Source organism: Mobula hypostoma, chromosome 16 (genome assembly GCF_963921235.1).
Source record: "Mobula hypostoma chromosome 16, sMobHyp1.1, whole genome shotgun sequence".
Lineage (NCBI taxonomy): Eukaryota > Metazoa > Chordata > Chondrichthyes > Myliobatiformes > Myliobatidae > Mobula > Mobula hypostoma.
Window position 1 is genome coordinate 56,338,560 of NC_086112.1, and position 21,340 is coordinate 56,359,899.

Consider the following 21,340-nt stretch of genomic DNA (forward strand, 5'->3'; position numbering starts at 1 on the left):
GCCTACTTCTGCTCCTTTGTCTTGTGGACTTGTGAACTACTGTCACTGTACTTACTGAGCATGAGGAATTAACTCTTCTTTCTATTTTTATTCCCCTGGGATTGCTTCAGGTCTTGGGTGTTCTGAGGTGACTAATAAGACTGATGAGGGAGACCGGAGCTGGGGCAGGAAGTGCCTGACAGGGCTGCCAGAGAGTGACTTGTGAGGTGACCTACTTGTTTTGCCACTGATTCTGGGCTCCTGTGTGCTCCTGATACATGGGCTCCAATGATGTTCTCAACATCATTGTGAATGCAGATGAAGGACCGGCTCGTGGGCCGGTCAAAATACCTTCGCGGGCCAGATCTGACCCACAGGCCCTAGGTTGCCTACCCCTGCTATAGAATGTTCTCTATTTCTGCATAAATATGACCTAAAATGTGATCAGAGCTTCACACAAGTCCTAAAGCTAGATAGAGAACCCAATTAAATAAATAACACAAAATTATACTTTAATTTATTGAGGGGAAAAATGATCCAATATTACATGTATTTGTCGGAAAAGGTATGGGAACCTCTGGGGTCATGCCTTCTACAAAAGGTATTCAGAGTCAGCTGTTCATATCAGAGTTGAGATTGGAGGTGTGGGTTGTAGAGGTGCCCTGCCCTGTACATATTTTTTTTTTAAAAACTCTCAGTTTACTGACAGAGCCTGCTCTTCTCAGCAAAGATCTGTTTGTGCTCTATGCCTCGATCAAAACAACTTCCAGAGGACCTTGGATAAGGAATTGCAGAGATGTATGGAGCCGGAAAAACCTACAAGAGCATTTCTGAAGACCTGAGTGTTCATCAGTCCACAGGAGGAGATTGTCTCGAAATGGAGGAAACTCGGTATTGTTGCTCCTCTCCCTAGGAGTGGGCCTCCTGCAAAGATCACACCAAGAGCACAATGAGCAATGCTGATGGAGGTGAAAAAAAACCCAAGCGTAACAGCAAAAGACCTGCAGAAATCTCTAGAAATTGCAAAAGTCTCTGTTCGTGTGTCCACTGAACAAGAATAGTGTTCATGGAAGGACACCACAGAGGAAGCCACTGCTCTCAAAAAGAAACATTGCTGCATTTCTGAAGTTTGTGAAAGACCGCCTAGATGTTCCACAATGTTCTGTGGACAGATGAGACAAAAGTTGAACTTTTTGGCAGGAATGCACACTGCTATGTTTGGAGGAAAAGGGGACACTGCACACCAACGCCAAAACCTCATCCCATCTGTGGAGCATGGTGGAAGGAGCATCACGGTTTTGAGCTGCTTTGTTGCCTCAGGGCCTGGACAGCTTGCTATTGTTGAGGGAACAATGAATTCAAAAGACATTTTACAGGAGAATGTCAGGGTAACAGTCCGTCACCTGAAGCTGAATAGAAGTTGGATAATGCAACAAGATGATTCCAAAGATGAGTAAATCAACCATTGTTTTGAAAAGAGAATTTGTTTTTTGGAATGGCTGAGTCAAAGTCCTGACCTTAATCCTAAAGAAATGTTGTGGAAGGACTGGAAGCAAGCAGTTCATGAAGGAAGCCCACCATCATCCCAGGGTTGAAGCAGTTTTGTAAGGAGGAATGGCCTAAAATTGCTCAAGCCAATGTGCAGGACTGATCAACAGTTACTGGAAACATTAGTTGAAGTTATTGCTGTACAAGGGGGTCACACCAGTTACTGTAAGCAGAACTTCACATACTTTTTCCAACAAATATATGTAACATTGGATCATATTTATCAATAAATAGATGAATAAGTGTAATGTTTTGTGTTATTTAACCGGGTTCCCTTTATCTAGTTTTAGGCCTTCCGCATGAAGATATGATCGTATTTTAGGTGATATTTATGTAGGAAATAGAGAAAATTCTACAGGGTTCACAAGCTTTCTAGTACCACTATACATAGCTTTCACCAAGATTTGGCAAAGCTCCAGATGTTTGTCAACCTGTTTCCAAGAATCAAGCAACATACATCAAAGTTGCTGGTGAACGCAGCAGGTCAAGCAGCATCTATAGGAAGGAGGCGCAGTCAACGTTTCAGGCCGAGACCCTTCCTTCAGTTAGTCCTGACGAAGGGTCTCGGCCTGAAACGTCGACTGCGCCTCTTCCTATAGATGCTGCTTGGCCTGCTGCGTTCACCAGCAACTTTGATGTATGTTGCTTGAATTTCCAGCATCTGCAGAATTCCTGTTGTTTGCGTTTTTCCAAGAATCAATCCTCCAGTGTAAGTTCATTCCTGAAATATGGAGAACAAAATTAAATATTCTTTGAGGTACAGACTTGTTAGTGCCCTGTGAAGTTGCATCAAACATTTCTAATTTTGTTTCCTGTATCTCTGGAAGGAGGTTTGGAAGGAAGTTGTCAAAATAAATAAGATTTTTGTGATTGCTGATCTGTGTCTGAAAGGATGATAGCAATGAAGATCTTTGCTCCGTTTTTTTAAAAAAAGAAGTTAGACTACTCCCCCATTCCAGGTCTCTCTAAGTAACTCTGTCTAGCATACACACAATGGGAACATGTCTTCTCATCCACTTTTGTAGTCTCTCTCCAATTATTGACCCAGTCCTGTGTGAAGAAACCGGCTACTTTTATAATCGGGTCAGCATCATACAGAAAGTATGATACAGAATTACCTGTGAGTCACCCAGGCTGCCTGGAGAAAATGAGCCAAATTCATTCTAATTCAAATTTTGTAACTAAATTAGTTTGGCCAGCTCTGTGGACTAGCTCATTAAATTCACTCAGTGAAGGCGAATGCTTGCTTCTCTAGCTCTAACCATTTTTAGTAACAGAATCGCTCTCCCTTGAGGCACCAGTTTAGTTCTACAAAGATCAGTCAAACAATAAGAGGTTTACCTTTTGTAATCTTGTATTTCAGATTCTATTTCTAGCATTTAAATGAGGAATTTGAGTCATCTAGCTAAACAATATGACAAAATTCAGATGGCAATCATTTTACCTTCATAACATCACAACACATCAATGCACATCAAAGTAAGGTCTTCTAATTTAAAAAAAAATCTCAGCATTAATTCAAAAACATTAGAGGGCAATTAGGAGGGGGAGAGAAATGTTTGATACTCAGCAACAAAAAGAACAATTTTCTTAAAATCCACGGATCCAATCATTTCTATTGTTCACAATAATGAAACCTGTATCGGTATTATCAACAACACAGTGAAAAATCTTACAAATATTCATATTCCATCTTTGCTCCAAAGTGTTCATCTTGAACCCTCAAGACTACAGAAACTCGGGGCATCGGTGGGGGATGAGCAAAGGTAGACGGGACCAATCAAGCAGAATCCAGGTGCATTTGAATCTATCTGTCGCTTTAACTTGCTGATTAACCTCCAGCTTGGCTCTTGGTTTTAACTGACCTCTTGCTCAGCTGCCCATGTTTCTCCTTCCATTCCACTTCACACTCCGGAATTTCTCCCCACTACTGCCTTCGTTTCTATTCTGTTTAATCCTGCTCTGACATATTAGTTTGCTGGCAATTTGCATTCGTTAGATGGTGCACATTTTCGACTGGGGGTGATATCAGTGGTCTAATATTGCAGGAGACTGGCTGTCTTAAAGGAGAGCATTATAGCTGGAGCAATTAATGTGAAATTGGACCATAATCCCAAAGAATAATGTAAAGTAACAGACAGTAGGATCTAAGGTTTTGGACACTGGACTCAAGGCATTGTAAATTAAATGTTAATGCCATATTCTGTTAGTTTGTCATTACTGAATACACCACACCCACTTTGTCACCCACCTCTAGTTTTCAGCCCTTGCCTCTAACATTCATGTGTTCTAGATCCCTCACTGCATGGTATTACTGTATACAACACCTATAGCTCACAGCTCACAAACTGTGTTGAAGAAAAACAACTCTTAAAAACCAGACATCAGGCAGTGATACTTTTATTCAGCACAATATCATGGAGAACCTGCAGAGGGGTGCGACGCTATGAGTTACAAAGCACTTTCTGCATATACTTATACTGATGCACAGGCAAATACCGGCATGCAAGTGAATCTGTTACACAAGCAGATGTACATAACCAGGAGGAAACAACGACAGCCAGAGCACAAGATATTTATAATCATATAACAGACTAGCGACTGAATCATATGAGTGTGCATTCCTCTTTTTGGTTATCTGCACTCAGTGCTGCATCCTGATTATGAAAGACTGGCTGCAGGTCAAAGCTTAGGACAATCGGTTATAAATTTCAAATAGTAAAATGCAAGTTTATTAACCCTTTTTCTGACCCTTCTTCCACACTAAACTCTTCAATGTTCATACTGCTTTAGCTAGACGCGTCTTGTAATATCCAGTGACATACAGTTCACCTCTTTCTTGCAGGATTGGTGATGAACAACCAGATGTAACAACAGCTAATCAGAGGGGACAGGTGCACTTGGGTATGCTAAACAAAATGGACAATAGTCCTAACCAAGGGATCTAACCTATTGCAAAGATCATGGACGGTACCTGGATTGGAAACATCAAAGTTGATAGCATCCTTCTCCTATCCCATCTGGCCCTCAAGTCAGTGTCTCTTCTGATGTGCAAAATGCAAATTTATACAGATGCCATTCAGAATGTTGCCTCTTCCCAGAGAATAACTTGGGGATGAGATCAGGAAAAGGGAAGTAAGGCCCGAGGGGGAAAAAATATACCAGTACTGTGCAACGGAATGCTTTGTGTATTAGCAGGCCTGCCAGAAAGTCCACGTATCAGGGACGATGAAGTAGTCCAGCTGCAGCCTTGCACAGGCATAGCTGACCATTCTTCCCAGCACAGAAATGTAGCCAACTTCATTAGCACAGTTATGGATCCAACCATGATAACCTAACCCAAATGCTCAGCTTCCATCGTGCATAAATTATTGCTTCAAGCATCTGACTGCCAAATTGAGAGCTCAGAGCATCATCCAAGTTTAATTTGCTATTGTGCGGACTCAGTGCTGTTGTGTCTGTGAGTTTACAAGGAGCCACAGCAACAAAGAGACTGGCCTTCAGCTGTTTACCCCTGCAACTTTTGCGTGCACCAAAGATACAATTTAGCAGCAAGAATTAGTTTTCTAAATTTATGTGTCCTTCATTGCTCTTTTCATATTTCAAAATATTCCTTATTTGTAAATATTCTAAAATATATAAACATGGGACATTGAAGGCTACGTTTTCATAACAAGTAATGTTATTCCCATTAGATAGCATGCATTGCTTATCACTGAATCACAAACTGCAAATAGTTAATAAAGATTGAAGACAACATTTAACTAATTTTGGTGCAATGGCAGGTGGACCCTGAACTGTGTTCCTTCTTATTTACTCGTAGATTAAAGTGTGACCATGTATGTATGCTCAGCAGTAGAGCAGGCAGTCAGCTCGGACGACCCACCCCAGCAGCCTGTTGTCTGTGAGTGGCCAGAGGCAGACCAACATGGAGGTTCCCCCGATCAATTCAACCCCTCCACACCCGGTACCCAAAGCTCGGGAACGCGGGGAATGAAGTGCAAGCAGGATTTGAGGTTTTAGCCTTTCAAATATTCAAGGCATGCGGGTGTATCAACGTGGAAATTTGGCTCCGTAGTAGAGAAATGACAGGAGGCCTAAGAGTCCATGAACCAATCTGAGTACAGTAATCTTTGCACGGGACTGCTCTCTCTACTCCAGGACTCTCTTGTGAAGGGGAAGAGCTCCAGTGGGGACCCCTGTTGCTGCCATACACCAGAATGGACAGTCACAACTTGTCCAGATAGCAGATGTGAATCATATTCAGGTTTATTATCACTGACATATGCAATGATATTTGTTATTCTGTAGCAGTAGTACAGTGCAAGACATTAAAAAACTATTGTCACAATAAAATATAAAACAAATAAATAGTGTAAAAGTGGTAGTGTTCATTTGTTGTTGGAGCATTCAGAAATCTGATGGCAGAGGGGAAGAAGCTGTTCCTGAATTATTGAGTTTGTGTCTTCAGGCTCCTGTACCTCCTTCCTGATGGTAGTAATGAGAAAAGGGTATCTCCCAAATAATGGGGGCTCCTTAATAATGGCTACTGCCTTCTCCCCACCCCAGAGGACATCTACAAAAGGCAGTGACTCGAGGCTTGTGCCCATGAAGGAGATGGTTGAGTATAAAACTCACCGCAGCCCCTCGCAAATCTGTACATAGGAGGCACTGTACCAGACTGTGATGAAACCACCCAGATTGCTCTCTATAGTATACCTGTAGAGATTTCCGAGAGTATTTGTTGATATATCAAACCTTTCAAACTCCTAATGGAAATACACCTGCTGATGTGCATTCTTCAAGACTGCATCAAATTGTTGAGCCCAGGATAGATCCTCTGAGGTGTTGATGCCCAAGAATGGGAAGCTGAATACCCTTTCCATTGCTGACCCCATTGTGTGCTTTCCTAGCATCCCTTTCCTGAAGTCCGCCACAGTTCCTTGGTCTTGCTGGTGTTGAATGCAAGGTCCTTGTTGTGACACCACTCAACCAGCTGATCTATCTCACCCTGTGTACCTCCTTATCGCCAAGACAATTGGTAAATGTGGAGTAGCCAATACAGGAAATGATTCCATGTAATGTGGCATGGCACAGAGGGCATGCCTGAGAGATGGCTCTTGTTTTGTGGGGCTGGCCCCCAGAAAAACCTTGCACTCAGCAAGATCTACATGCCAGGCAAGCGTAAAATCAACCCCATCAATCTCTGAAGAAGACAACAAGGAACTGATCTGCACAGACAAAATGTCTAGAAATAATGGGGTCAGCTGCCTTGTTGGTGTTGGCTTCAGGTCAGAATTGACCATGGATGTTGTGTCCTAGCTGTCTAGATACACAAGCCTGGGCCGTACGATATGGAGAGCAAGCTGTTGCCCATGCAGCAAGCTCCACCTCTCTATCCAACTGATGAACCCAAAGGCACAGCAGAGACTGATACAGTTTGGTACCAGAAGCATCACAGGAGTTGCCAGTCAGTGTTGAACTCAATGGAGTCCTACCTTAAGGATCCCAGCTCCAGATCTTTTTCTCTGGGTTTACTCCCAAATCCTTCCCCATGTATGGGTATAGCCACAAATCAGCGGAGGTTTGAGATCAGAGTTTTCCTTCTCCTAGATGAACTGCCAACCACAGCTGATGAGCCCCAACTGCCTGAAACAACTGGTTTTAAGGCGCTGGTAATCCACCTTCGCCCCTTCTCTTGTCGGTAGAAACAGTTCCACAGGGCTTAGTAGCTAAGCCACACATGAAAACCAGGAGATGGACTTGGTTGTCAGAGACTACTTGAAGTGCACACCATTGGGAGCATTTAATAGGTAGTGGGAGCTTGTCCCCATTACCAACCCCGGCTATAACAACCCTCAGGAACTGACTTCTTAAACCATTATTAAATCAGGAAAGTTAGGTCTTTGGAAAGTGACAATCTAGAAATGGCTCTCGTTCTAGTCCTCCAATTAAAAATCTGCTTACCTTAGTAAACATGCAAGTCTTGTGACTCCCCACAAGCATTTATAAATGCAAAGGTCTAAACTTGTGCTTTGCTGATTGTTGCTGGCAGGTCCTCTGTACTCCACCGGAGTCTGGCTGTGCAACATGAACTTATGTAATTTTCTGGCAGTTTCTTTGGGAATCAGTTTGATGACCTGATAAAGAACAGTGAGCCCATTCACTTGTATCGTTGGGAACTGCCGCAAAGAAACTCTGTGATTTTCCCCAGCTTGCTATGGGGGAGTCGACAAGAAGCACAGTCTGCAGCTAGAACTGAATCACTGTCAACATCTTAGAGATTACTTTGGTGAACTGCAGAGGTGCTCTGATGTCTTCAAAATCACAGCATGTATCTTCAAAGATAGTGATTCACTTACAGGACAGCTAACAAGTTTTTCATATTTTAGGCCCTTAACCATTGGTGCAAACAATATCCCAGAATGGGAAACTGTGACATTGTGAGCAGCCGGTATATCATATGACTGTTGTATCACTAGAGAACAGTGCAAATCCACAAGACAGAAATTCAGAGAATACAGTAGCACGTTCCAAGCCTAAGGAAAAGTTGCATGTGCAAAATGATACTATAGTTTCACTGTCATTCATGTAGTCAAATCTGACCATAATGGTTAGCCGTGGCACAAGGCTGATTTCCACAAGAGTAATGCATAATAATACAATAATACAAGGCAGGCGAAAAAAAAAGGGTTGTTACCAAAGCAATCAAGATCACCCTTATTTTGTGCAAGATAATACAATGCTCTTGTTATTTCTCATCATTTGGCTGAGAAAGAAAGAGAAGCGGGTGACACTGTTTTTATGATCTTGTAACCATAGTGGCTGCTGCTCATGCCATTTGTACTGAATGACCCAATTTCAGAGTTGCTCTTTGAAGGATGCATATTTACTCTGTAAGCATTACAGAAAGCATACAGTACTGTATTTGGACAATCCAGGTCACTATATGCTCAGTATAATCACAACATCTATTATTAATTCTAGGCAAACTTTTTGATACCAATAATCCTGATACGATCTGGTATCTTATTATTAAGTTAATAGCATAAGGTGAGCTAGAATGCCTAATGATGGTACAATTAATAATGGCTTATGGATGAGAAACATCATTTGGAAAGCTAATGATTCTAAATTATTCCTTCTCCATTACATCCTCCATCTGCTTCCAACTTTTGCATTACAAAATAATTAGACTTGTCAGGGATTAGCAAAGAAAGACGTCAATGTTGGTGGGCAGAAGCTGCCGAAATGGGATAATAGCTAAATAACCAGATAAGCTCTTAGATCCCCACTGTCAGCAAGTTAATGGGGTCAGTGGCAATTCTCAAGCAAGGCAAAGACACTCCTTAGTTTATTTAACAATGCAGTTCACTTTGTTCATTGCTTTGACTGGACAGACAGTATCTTTTTTAAGAAGAGTCGGCAAGTAGAAATGATAGAACTTAAAAAAAGACGTCAAAGTCTGTTTGCAAATTACAAGCCAGGACAGAGTTTAAATGCAGTTCAACAACAACGTAGTGATTTGGTATTGGTGAAAAAAAAGGCCATGAAACGATGGCGTTCCATGCAAGTACTTGGGCCCGATATCTATGAAATTAAATATGACGAAGAAACAGATTCTGATGAAGAGTTACCAACTGTCCCTCAGTACAAAGCAGGTTCTCCCTTTAAAGACTATAAGTTGAATATTAATGTAGGAGGCAAGATATTCCAAATCAACTACCGTGCTGCTGCTCGATTTCCCAAGACCAGAATTGGAAAACTGGCCACTTACACCAATCCCACAAGGAAATTGGATCTGTGTGATGACTACAGTGTAAAAGATAATGAATACTTCTTCGATCGAGATCCTGCAATCTTTCGTCACATCTTCAACTTTTACAGGACAGGAGTCCTGTGGATTAAAAACGAGCTTTGCCCCAGAAACTTCCTCGAAGAGATCCACTACTGGGGTATACGAATAAAAAACTCCAATAGGTGCTGCCGGATCTCGTTCGAGGAGAGGCAGGATGAGTTGAATGAGCAGCTAAAGGTGCAGCGAGAACTGCAAGCTGAACTTGAAGTGGAAGAAGATGAAGAGCATTTCAGAGACTTAATGTATGGTCACCAGAGAAGAGTAATCTGGAACCTGGTGGAAAAACCTTTCTCTTCAGTTATAGCCAAGCTGATGGCAGTTGCTTCCAGTATGTTTGTGCTAATCTCAATTGTAGCCATGGCCTTGAACACAGTTGAAGAAATGCAGTACAAGAGTCCTGCTGGCCAGCTAAGTGGCCATACCTACATGGAGCATGTGGAAACCATTTGCATCGTTTTCTTTACTATAGAGTACCTGCTAAGAATAATCTCCACGCCTGATATTGAGAAGTTTGCGCAAAGTGCTCTGAATGCTGTTGACCTCATTGCAATCCTTCCCTTCTACCTCCAGATCATCCTGGAATGTTTCGAGGATGAAGACTATGGGAGGCACGATCAGGATATTGAGAAGGTGGGCAGAGTGGGGAAAGTTGGCCAGGTGCTGAGGATAATGAGACTGATGAGAATTTTCCGCATTTTGAAGCTTGCCCGGCATTCCACTGGACTGAGGGCATTTGGTTTCACATTGAAGCAATGTTACCAGCAAGTTGGCTGTCTTTTCCTCTTTATAGCAATGGGCATATTTTCCTTTTCTGCTCTGGTTTTCTCTGTTGAACATGATGTACCAGGAACTAACTTCACATCCATACCCCATGCCTGGTGGTGGGCTGCAGTAAGTACAACATCTAAATCTTAAGTTATTAGACAATGGTTATTTGATTAAACAGTGTTTACTCTCAGGCCTAAAAATGAGTGTGATGCGTGCTGTAAAGAGGTGGTGTCGTTCTTTAAATAGCTACATACTATTATTGTCTCATATTATTATTATTAGGTGCATGGCTCCCCTGTTGCACCCCCCCCAAAATGTTAATTCTGAACAATGAAGTACAGTACTGTATTTAACCCTTCATAAATCTGTATGGATTACATATTGGATCAAACAAGACATTTCCCCTTGGCATATTCCTCAACTTGCATAGGGTCAACTTTCGGGCAGTTCAGTTTTGAAATAGCTATTCTAGTCCTTCTCAGTCCGTGATAGGTGAAGAGTGGGATGGAGAGTTATAAAAGGAAATTTCATATGTTTTTTTTAATGGAGAGGTAAAGATTTTCAACATTGCGAAAGACCACTTAATTATTTTAATATAATTTGTTATGATATAATTTTAACACAAATAAGCTCCCAATCTATCCACTTAATACAACCTGCCAGGATATATATACTCCATTTTCTTAAATGCTTCTAACAACTTGTTCAATTTCTCTGCATCTTTGAACTGAATATATTCATCTTTTTAATCCTAATTTAGGTTTTGTTCTCATAGGCTGTCTCTAAATCTATGACACTATATAATTTATTGTCCATGAGTATCAATCTTGGTCTCAACAATTTCAAACATTATATTGAAAATGTTTTTCTTTAAATTATATCCCTTGATCTATTTAAGGTAGATATTTTTAAAACAGTATGATTAACACATCTGAGTATAGACCAGTCACAGAAGGAACAGTATTTCAAATCGGATTTTCAGTCCACTAACTTTGAGTGAACTGAGTTTAAAATGCTTAAAATAGTTTTAAATATACAAACATGTTTCCAGATATATTGTGACACTGTAATAAGTTATTTAAAAATTTTTTTAAAAATGTCATTTTTAACGTCAGTGTCATTGGCTCTTGGACCTTTTGGAATATTCTGGATGATTGTAAAGTATAATTTATTGTATCTCCCAGGAGTGATAATTCACCTTGTGTGCTGGGCTAGCTTGATGGGTTAGCCTGCTTTGGATATGATATATATTTTAATATTAGCACAAAATATTGGAAAAATTCAATCTTGGCAAGGGCAAATTGCATTTAAAATTGTTATCTTCTGCTCCAGTTTTGCCAATATCTGGAGAACTCTGCAAGCAGCAGAGAAATTCTGTTTTGATCTCTTTTGCAAAGATTGTGTTGATTTAATGGTGTAACTGTACTTGTGTTTCATATTTAACTTTATTTTTTGTTTCACAAACTAATACTTTCATAGCAACACACACAAAACGCTGGAGGAACTTGGCAGGTCAGGCAGCATTTATGGGAAAGAATGAACAGTCAACGTTTCAGGCCAAGACCCTTCTTCAGGATTGAGAAGGAAGGGGAAGGATGCTGGAATAAAATGGCGTGGAGAGGAGAAAGAGGCTAGTTGAAAGGTGATAGGTGAAGCCAGGTGGGTGGGAAAGGTCAAGAGCTGGAGAAGAAGGAATCTGATAGAAGAGGAGAGTGGACCATTGGAGAAAGGGAAGGAGGAAGGGACCCAGGGGGAAGCACAACAGCCTTCATTCTATTTTATGTTTAGTTCCATTGTTATGTTTGATACAGATTTTTTTTTTGCCTAAGTCCATTTTATATTTAATTTTCTCTAATGCAAAAGAATTCTACGTCAGTTCCTGTCCAGGGTTTCCCTTGCTTTTGTTTTCTAGGATTGGCACGTCTGCTAGTCCGCTGTTTCCATTTATAGATTAATCATTCTACACTTAATTTTCCCACTCGTCTTTCATTTTCATTTAATTCTCAGTACTAATTCATCAGTAATCAACATTTTTTAAGTCCTGCTGTTCGCGTCTGGTCAGATGCTGCTGTGTTGCTCTACTAATCATTGCAGTTCCTATCATGATTTCAGTGTTGTTTTCCACACATTGAATCTGAACTCCACACTTCGTGATTTCCTCTTGAATGCTGAAGGAAGAATATATTTTTAAAGTCAAAGTCGCCCCTGACTCTTAAGTTTTATTGAACACAACAGTGGAACTGAAATATTCACTGCAAATTTCTGGCCTGAACAAGCACATCATAGAGAGACAGAAACAATCCATTCAGCCCGGCCAGACCACGTCAACTATCCTATCAAAAGTGCCATTATTTTGATCTGTAAATTGTTCCTGTTATTGTCTGGCCTGGCATAACAAAAGGAGAAAGTTTGAATTCACCCTAGTCCTTTTTTTTCGGCTAAATTGTTAAGAGTGTATGATCAACACTACATAGAAAATGAGCAAAAATTTTTCTTGCTAATTATCGGGAAGATAAAGACATTATCCTCGGTTTGTGTCACATCGTCTACCTGAACCAGTTACTCTGTCCTTTGCACCCGCAGGTGTCTGAGACTGACTAGTAATATTGGTGTCTTATTTGACCCTGAGATAAGCTGTTCAGTATCAGATTTATTACCATTCACTTGTGTGACGTGAAATTTGATTTTGGCAGCAGGACAGTGTAAAGACATAAAGGTATTACTATAAATTACACAATAAATAGTGGAAAGGAAAGTAATACTGAGGCAATATTCATGGGTTCATGGACTGTTCGGAGATATGATGGAGGAAAAAGCTGTCCCTATAAAATTGAGTGTGGGTCTTATCCCTGATGGTAGTAAGGAAAAGAGGGTATGTCCCAGATGGTGAGGGTTCTTACTGAGGGATGCCTCGACAGTGGCGAGGTTTGTGCTTGTGACTGAGCTTATATCAACACCACCTTTATTATTATTTCCACAGGATTCTTTATTCATTATTTTACCTTCATTCAGGGCCTCGAACAGTCCTTCCAGGTGAGGCAACCCTTCACCTGCGAATCTGCTGGGGTCGTCTTTCATGTCCGGTGCTCCCGATGCAGTCTCCTCCTTATTGGTGAGACCCTTTGTAAATCGGGGAGCCGCTTCGTCGAGCACCTCTGCTCCATCTGCCGAAAGTGGAACTTCCCGGTGGCCAAATGTTTTAATTGCAATTCCCATTCCTGTTCCAACATGTCACTCCACGGGGCTACTCTTATGCCAAGACAAAGCGATCCTCAGGGTGGAGGAGCAACAGCTTGTCTTCTGTCTGGGTAGCCTCCAATCTGATGGCATGAATATCGATTTCTCCTTCTGGTTTAAAAAGAATTCTCCCTCCCCCTCCCCTCTTCCTGTATCCCCCACTCTGGCCTCTTAACTCTTCACACTTGCCCATCACCTCCCACTAGGTTCCTTCCTCTTTCCCTTTCTCCTTTCAGATTCCTTCTTCGCTAGCCACCTGGCTTCACTGAACACCTTCCAGCTAGCTTCCATCCCCTCCCCCCACCTTTTTATTCTGGCATATTCCCCCTTCCTTTCCAGTCCTGAAGAAGGGTCTCATCCTGGAATTGTCGACTGTTTTATTCATTTCCGTTGATGCTGCCTGACCTGTTGCTTTGGGTTTCCAACATCGGCAGGCTTTCTCGTGTTTATCTCTGTAATATCTCCCGTACCTCCAAGATTCTTGTCCTTGCCTTCGCTATCTCTAGACATTCTAATACATCCTGGCTAGATTTTCCAGTGTCCTAACTTGCAAGTCTACGTTGCTGTTCACCCCTGTGACTGGTAATCGGACTGGCTCTGAAACTATGCTGAATATTAAAATCCTCCTTCAACCACCAGAAAATGTTGGAGAGGCTCAGCAGGACAGACGGCATCTTTGGAAGGAAATGAACAGTCGACATCTCAGGGTGAAACCACCAGAGCTGGAAAGAAAGGGTGAAGAAGCCAAAATAAGGTGGTGGGGGAGAGGCAAAGGAGTACAAGTTGGCAGATAGGTGAAATCAGGCGAGGGGCAAGGTAGGCTGGATGGGTGAGGGGTATGAAGTAAGAAGCTGGGAGATGATTGGTGGAAAAGGTAAAGGCATGAAGTACTGTAGTAGTAATGTGACAGGAGAGGAGAGTGGACCATGGGAGATAGGGGCACCAGAGGGAGGGAATAGGCAAGTGAGAAGGGTAAGAGTGGAGCCAGAATGGGGCACTGAAAAAGAGAAGAAGAGGGGGGAGAAAGTACCAGAGAATTGGAGAAATTGGTGTTCATGCCACCAGGTTGGGGGCTACACGGTTGGAATATAAGGTGTTGCTCCTCCAACCTGAGAATGGCCACTGTGGCAGTAGAGGAAGCCTGGGACACACATGTTGGAATGGGATTGGGGCGTGGAACTAAAATGGATAGCCACTGGATAATCCTTCCTGTTGCAAATGGAGTGAAGATGCTTGACAAAGTGATCCCTCTATCTACATTGGGATTTCTCTAACATAGTAATTTCTCCCCATTCTCTCTTTTTCCCTTTCCACATTCTAGCTCCCTTCTTACCCCTTGTCTTCTTCTCACCTGCCTAACACCTCCCTCTACTGACCCTCCTTCCCTTCCTCCCAGGATCTGCTCTGCTCTCCTATCAGATTGCTTCTTCTTCAGCCTTTTACCATTTCCACCTATCACCTCCCAGCTTCTTACTTCATTCTCCCCCTCCCATCGCCTGTTGACTTGCACTCCGTCTTCTCCCTGCACCTTCTTATTCTGGCTTCTTCCCTCTTCCTTTCCAGTCCTGATGAAGGGTCTCGGCCTAAAACGGTTTATTCCTCCCCATAGATACTGCCTGACCTGCTGTGTTTAGTATGTGTTCCTCTGGATTTCCAGCATCTACGGAATCTTGTGTGTTCTCTGCTAGGTACTTGTGTTCCTCCAGTTCGGTCCCCAATCTAATCCAACATTACCCAACATTAGCAGCTATGCCTGGAACTGTCAGGGCTTAAACTCTGGAATTCTCCCCACAAATATTACTGTGCCCTCTACCTCTCTTTTCTCCTATACCATTCCTTAAAATCTACTTGTTTGACTGTAGATTTTACCAATTAACTTCAATTTATGGCATGTGAACTGAGTCATTGCTCCTGTGAGTTGTCCTGAGTGTTCATGATGCAAGTGGAAGCTGTTGCAAAAAACAAGTATACTTGAGCATGTATACACTCTGCCTTTGAATTTACCTTGAAATAGTATTCGGTTGGGAAGCCAGAATAACTCTTGAGATGAGGATTCATTATCCTGCAATGGCAATTTCATCCCAACAAAAATAAATTGGCCACAGCATAGCTGACTGGTGTGAGCCGTATGGTAATGGCACTTCCAAAAGGATTGCAAGACCACAGAACGAGAGATTTAGAAAGAAGGATAAAGGTCTTTAGTTCGAGGGGATACAAGAATAGCTGGGACTGGTCTCAGGACAGAGGTGATTCGAACAGGAACTTTATCATTTCTGTTTTGATTGAAAAATATTTTACAGAAGGGCTGGTAATATTAGAGTGATCAGTAGAAGAAGCATTCTTTAGTGGAGCAATATTTTTGTAATTTGTAATGCACAATTTGAAATAATGACTTTCAAAAGTATGGATACATGAAGGGAAATAAGTTAGAAGATTGGATGAAAAGTGTGTCCTGGCATCCATTAGATAGCTCGATCAAAAAGCCAACACATGCAAAGGCTGAATGGCTGGTCTATGATTCTAATTCTAGCACAAGCACTTTACTTTCATGCCCCCTTCATAGTTCATTCTGTACACAAAAATTCAAAGCGTGTTATCTGCCCTTTGTCACAGAGTGTCTTGTTCTGTCTTTTACAAATAACCATGTTGTCTACATGCGTTCTAAAAGGGGAATTTATCTGATTTCAGGTTAGCATTTCCACTGTAGGCTATGGAGACGTCTGTCCAGAAACAATCCTTGGGAGGACTTTCGCTTTCGGCTGCATTGCTTTTGGGATCATTTTAAATGGGATGCCAATCTCCATCCTGTATAATAAATTCTCAGACTACTACTCGCAACTCAAGAGCTATGAATATACAACTTCACCAAAGCAAAGAGGGAAAATTAACTTTCAAGCAAGAGCAAGAAGGAGGATTGCGGAGTGCTGTGGAGGGGTCCCTCATCACCACCTGCCCAGGGAGCAGTAACATCTCTTCAGCTAACGGACTTCCTTGCTTTGGGGAATACATGCTTTCTTGTTTTTTTTTCTCTCTCTTTTAAAGATATAACACTGTTTTGAAAAAATATTTCGCTGTTGCAATGCAGACAACAGATTAGCTTGTTCTCAGAAAAATGAAGGATTTTTAGAAAAATAGCTGGAAGTATTCTGTATTTAGTTTTCAAGGTTGAACCATTCAGCATTCAACATATCATGGTATTACTATCTAGTTCTGGACCATAACAAAAGGTTTGTTTCACAAACCAATAGGCCTGAGGTAAATACTTATTGTGCAGTTCAAAACAGGTAAAATGTGCTTTTGTGCTCAAGAGAAAGTACAATAAGTGAATGATCTACATTTGGAAATCACAAGCATTGTGTCAAAAATTGCAGATGATATCAAATTAGGATTTATTATTAGAAAGAAACTGAGCAGCAAATAGCAAATTAAATTCAATTTAGCGACGTGCAAAGAGACATAAAAATTTGAAAATGCTGGAATCTGGAGCAATATGCAATCTATTGGAGGAACTCAGTAGGGGGAAAGAAATTGGCAAATGTTTTGGATCACAGCCCTGCATCAGGACTGAAAGCGGAGAAGGGAGCTGGCTGATATAAAGAGAGCCCAAGGTGATGGCTGGACTGAAGAGGGGTGGAAGATGGGAAGGGGGGAAAAGATGAGATCTGTAGTGATAGGGGATTCATTGATTAGGGGAACAGAAAGGAGGTTCTGTAGTTGGGGATGAGATTCCAGAATGCTACGTGCTTGGATCAGGGACATCTCGAATTGAGTCCACAGCATTTGAAAGTGGGAGGGTGAACAGCCAGAGGTCATGGTCCAGATCGGTGTCAATGACTTGGGTAGGAAAGGTAATGAGGTTCTGCAAAGTGAGTTCATGGAGTTAGATGTTAAATTAAAGCCCAGGACCTCCGGGGTTGTGATCTCAGGATTGCTATCCATGCCACACGTTAGTGAGGTCAGAAATAGGAAGATCATACAGTTAAACATGTGGCTAAAGAGATGGTACAGGAGGGAGGGCTTCAGATATTTGCATTATTGGGCTCTTCTTCAGGGAAGGTGGGACCTGTACAGAAGAGACGATCTGAACTGGAGGGAGACTGATATCCTTGTGGGAATGTATGCTAGTACTGCATAGGTGTGGGGGGTGTTGGGGGGGGGGGGGGAGGGAAGTGTGTGGTTTAAGCCAGAGTTGCAGAGGGATGCACACCAGAATCCCAGAACAGGTAACGGAGTAGTTGTGGGGGAAGCTGCAGCTAAGCCTATATACAAAGTCAGGAATTGAAAGGTTGAGCATAGTGGGACTGATGATCTGAGTGGTGTACATGTCAATGCAAGGAGTATTGCACGAAAGACGCATGAGCCGAGGCAACGAATCAGCACGTGGAATTATGGCATTTGTAACCATCAATGAGACTTGGCTACAGGAGGGGCAGGAGGGGCAGGACTGGCAGCTCAATCTTCCAGGACTCCGTTGCTTTAGATGTGATAGAGTGGGAGGGATTAAAGGTGGAGGAGTGACATTGTACTCAGGGAAAATGTCTCAACAGTGCCCAGACAGGGCAGACTGGAAATCTTGTTCACTGAGGCTATATGGGTGGAAATGAGGAATAAGAAAGGATAACTACGTTAATGAGATTATATTATAAATCACTCAACAGTCTGCGGGATTTAGGGGAGCAAATTCGTATAGAGATTACAGGCTGCTGCAAAGAACATAAGGTGCGATAATCAGTGATTTTAACTTGATGCATATTAACTGGGACTTGCACACTGTAAAAGGGCTGGATGGGTTAGAATTTGTTAGATTCATTGAAGAAAGTTGCGTTAATCAGTACATAGAGGTCCCAGCTGGAGAGTGTGTTACTAGATCTCCTATTAGGGAATGAGACAGGGTAGGCAACAGACGTTTGTGTAGGGGAACACTTTCTATCTATTGATCATAATGCCACAAGTTTCAAGATAATTATGGAAAAGGATGGGTCTGGTCCTCAGGTTGAGATTCTAAATTGGAGGCTGTTTGTTGGCAAAAGTGTACTTGGTAAGTGGGAGGCCTTCAAAAATGAAATTTTGAGAGCACAGAGTTTGTATGTTCCTGTCAGAATAAAAGGCAAAGATAACAGGTTTAGGGAACCTTAGTTTTCAAGAGATATTGAGACCCTGGTTAAGAAAAAAAGAGGAGGTGCATAGCAGTATAGGCAGGAAGGAGCGAATGAGGTACTTGAGTATAAGAAATTCAAGAGAACACTTAAGAAAGACATCAGGAGGGCTAAAGGAAGGCATGAGGTTGCACTAGTAGACAGGGTGAAGGAGAATCCCAAGGGCTTCTACAGATACATTAAGAGCAAAAGGATAGGTTTCAATAGGTACATTTAATGTCAGAGAAATATATACAGTATACATCCTGAAATTCTTTTTCTTCACAAACATACACAAAGAATGAATGACAGTTAAATGTTAGAACCACAAAGCCCCCCCCCCGGCAATTCACCCCTCCCACGCACAAGCAGCAGCAAAGCAATGACCCCCCCCACCAGCAAAAAAAGTATCGTCACCCCACCACCGATCACTCAAGCGTGCAGCAAAGCCTCAATAAAGACACAGAGTTGCAGTACCCCAAAGACTGCTTGTTCACCCAGTATTTGACATACCACAGGCTCTCTCTCTCCCTAATAAGGAAAAAAGAGATATCCCCGTTTCACAGTGAGAAGGGAGATGTAACAAAACAATTCACTGATTTATGGTGTTAAAAGCAAAGGGGAGTGGACTGTGAAAGCTGGAGACAGCTGTTGCAGGTGATAAGGAGAAACACAAAGGGCTAACTACTGGAATCTGCTAAATAAAGGAAGTGATATTCGGAACCATCGGGGGGGGGGGGAATACATGGCAGAATCAAATCAGGGTGGGATGGGGGGAAGCCTGTGGATGAACTATGTATGTAATGGAACCAGAAGGGGAGGGAGTGGTACAAAGATGGGTGGGGGGGGTGCTGGAATATAGGAGTGACAAACGTCAGAGGACTTGATGAGGGTCAGGAGAAGGGACAGAGAAAAACCAGAAGGAGGGGTGAACTACCTAAAATTGTAAAATTCAGTGTCCATGCCATTGGGTTGTAGACCACCCAGGCAGAATATGAAGCTCAGTTCCACTAGTTTATGTTAGCATCACCCTGGTATTGGAAAAGGTCGAGGATGAACAAGTCAACAAGGGAATGAACAACTTCTCCTTTGTCTGCTCTCACATCTTACATCAACAGTGTCACTATGGGTACCTGAATGGACCCTAGCTATGTCTTTCTGAAATGGAACAATCCCTTTCCAAGCCTCCTGTGCTGCACAGCTCCTTCTCCATTATGTTGAAGATTACGTTGGTATTGCTCCCTGCAACCAAGCTGAACTCGTTAACCTTTGACACAAATTTCCACTCAAGTCTCAAATTCACATGGACCATTTCTAACTCTTTGCTAGACTTCTCTGTCTACATCTCAGGAGACAAACTATCCACTGAACAACACCTCATATACCACTTCGGTCTACAACCGAACGGCACAAACATATTTTTCCAATTTTATGTAACCTCTTCCCCAGTAAGGTTTATTCTGCCCTACTTCTTTCCTTCTGATCCTTTGGATCCAAATTTTGTCCCCCCAACTCCTGGTTCCATCTTCTCATGACACACATAGTTCACGTAAAGGCTGCCCCCACTCCCTCCATCTGGTTCTGGGTCCCCCTGTCATTCATCTCTGCTCTACTGGTTCCTATTATAATGTCCTTATTAGATTCTAGCACAAGTAGCCTTTGTGTTCCTGCATATCACCCCTCAGCAGTGGTCTTTAACCAGCACCCTCTTCTCCCCCCGTGCCCCCATCCCACCCCCCTGCTTTCCTTCACCTCCTTCTCATTTCATTTCACTCCATCCTCCCCCATCTGTCATGCACCTGTCTCTGTCTCCCAACTTCATCACCCCCCCACCAGCAGGTGCAACCTATCCATCGTCTTTCACGTCACCTCGGGACTCCTGTCTCACCACTCCTCCTCTCCTCTTTATATTGGCAACCTCTCTCCCTGGTCTCTGTCCCAATGCAGGCTTTTGACCCAAAATGTTGACAATTCCTTTCTCCTCACAGAAGCTGCTCGACTTGTGTTCCTCCAGCAGACTGGTCATTATATAATAAAATGTAAGTTGGTTCATGTTAGTAGGAGGGAGGAGACTTGTCAGATAATATATAAAAATATATATGATAATATTTAAAAATATATGTTAGAAGGATAGAGGAATTCAGGAATGCGAATATATATGTTAATAAAGCTGACACAGCAAATTAAATCTATTGACAGCAAATGAAGCATTGTGCTTCATTCTAAAGAAAGAAATAATAAAAATGCTAAATTTATAAAGGGCTTTAATTGTAAATAAATTGCTTACTTTGTACAGTCATGCCCTCTATCCTACAGAAAGGATGTTGCAGAATTCAGCAAAGTATAGAAAAGCTTCTTCACGAAAATCTGTTGTTTTTATGATCTTATCAGAATTCAGAAGACGGGACTACCAAGAGAGACTGAGCTAAAAATGGATTTTTCCTCAGGATTATAAAATGCAGAGATTTTGCAGTGTTGCAACAATGCCAATACTCCCATTTTTAGGGTTGTGTGTAAACAAAGGAGCATAGAAGTAATATAACACAAAGAATTTAGGAGGACTTCCTTTACCTGCATTGTTGCATAACTTGGAAACCTGTTCTTGTGTAGATGATTGAAGCAAACAGCATTAATGCATTTAAAGGGTGACTTGATCTGTAAATAATAGAAAAGGAAGAAATGCGTGTGCTTTGAATACTTTCATCATCCAATTCTATAGAATGGCTTTTCCCTGGCTGTGGAATTAAATGCTAGTTTTAACAAGTAAATTCAGTCAACAAGGAGACAGAAGGCTGTCAACTCCATTTATTGAAAC

At 42.0% G+C, this 21,340-nt stretch overlaps 1 protein-coding gene across 1 annotated transcript; it reads left to right on the forward strand.

Moving 5' to 3' along the window:
- The first annotated feature begins 8,962 nt into the window (after positions 1-8,962).
- kcnv2a (potassium channel, subfamily V, member 2a) lies at positions 8,963-16,669 on the forward strand. The gene is made up of 2 exons (XM_063069213.1): positions 8,963-10,276; positions 16,079-16,669. Exons 1-2 carry the CDS (start codon positions 8,963-8,965, stop codon positions 16,355-16,357), a joined length of 1,593 nt encoding a protein of 530 aa, XP_062925283.1. The 3' UTR covers positions 16,358-16,669.
- The last annotated feature ends 4,671 nt before the right edge of the window (positions 16,670-21,340 follow it).

Coding starts and splice junctions, on each gene's coding strand:
- kcnv2a (XM_063069213.1), top strand. CDS start 8,963: ATGATAGAACTTAAAAAAAGACGTCAAAGTCTGTTTGCAAATTACAAG. Junction 10,277..16,078: donor ATGCCTGGTGGTGGGCTGCA/GTAAGTACAACA, acceptor ATCTGATTTCAG/GTTAGCATTTCCACTGTAGG.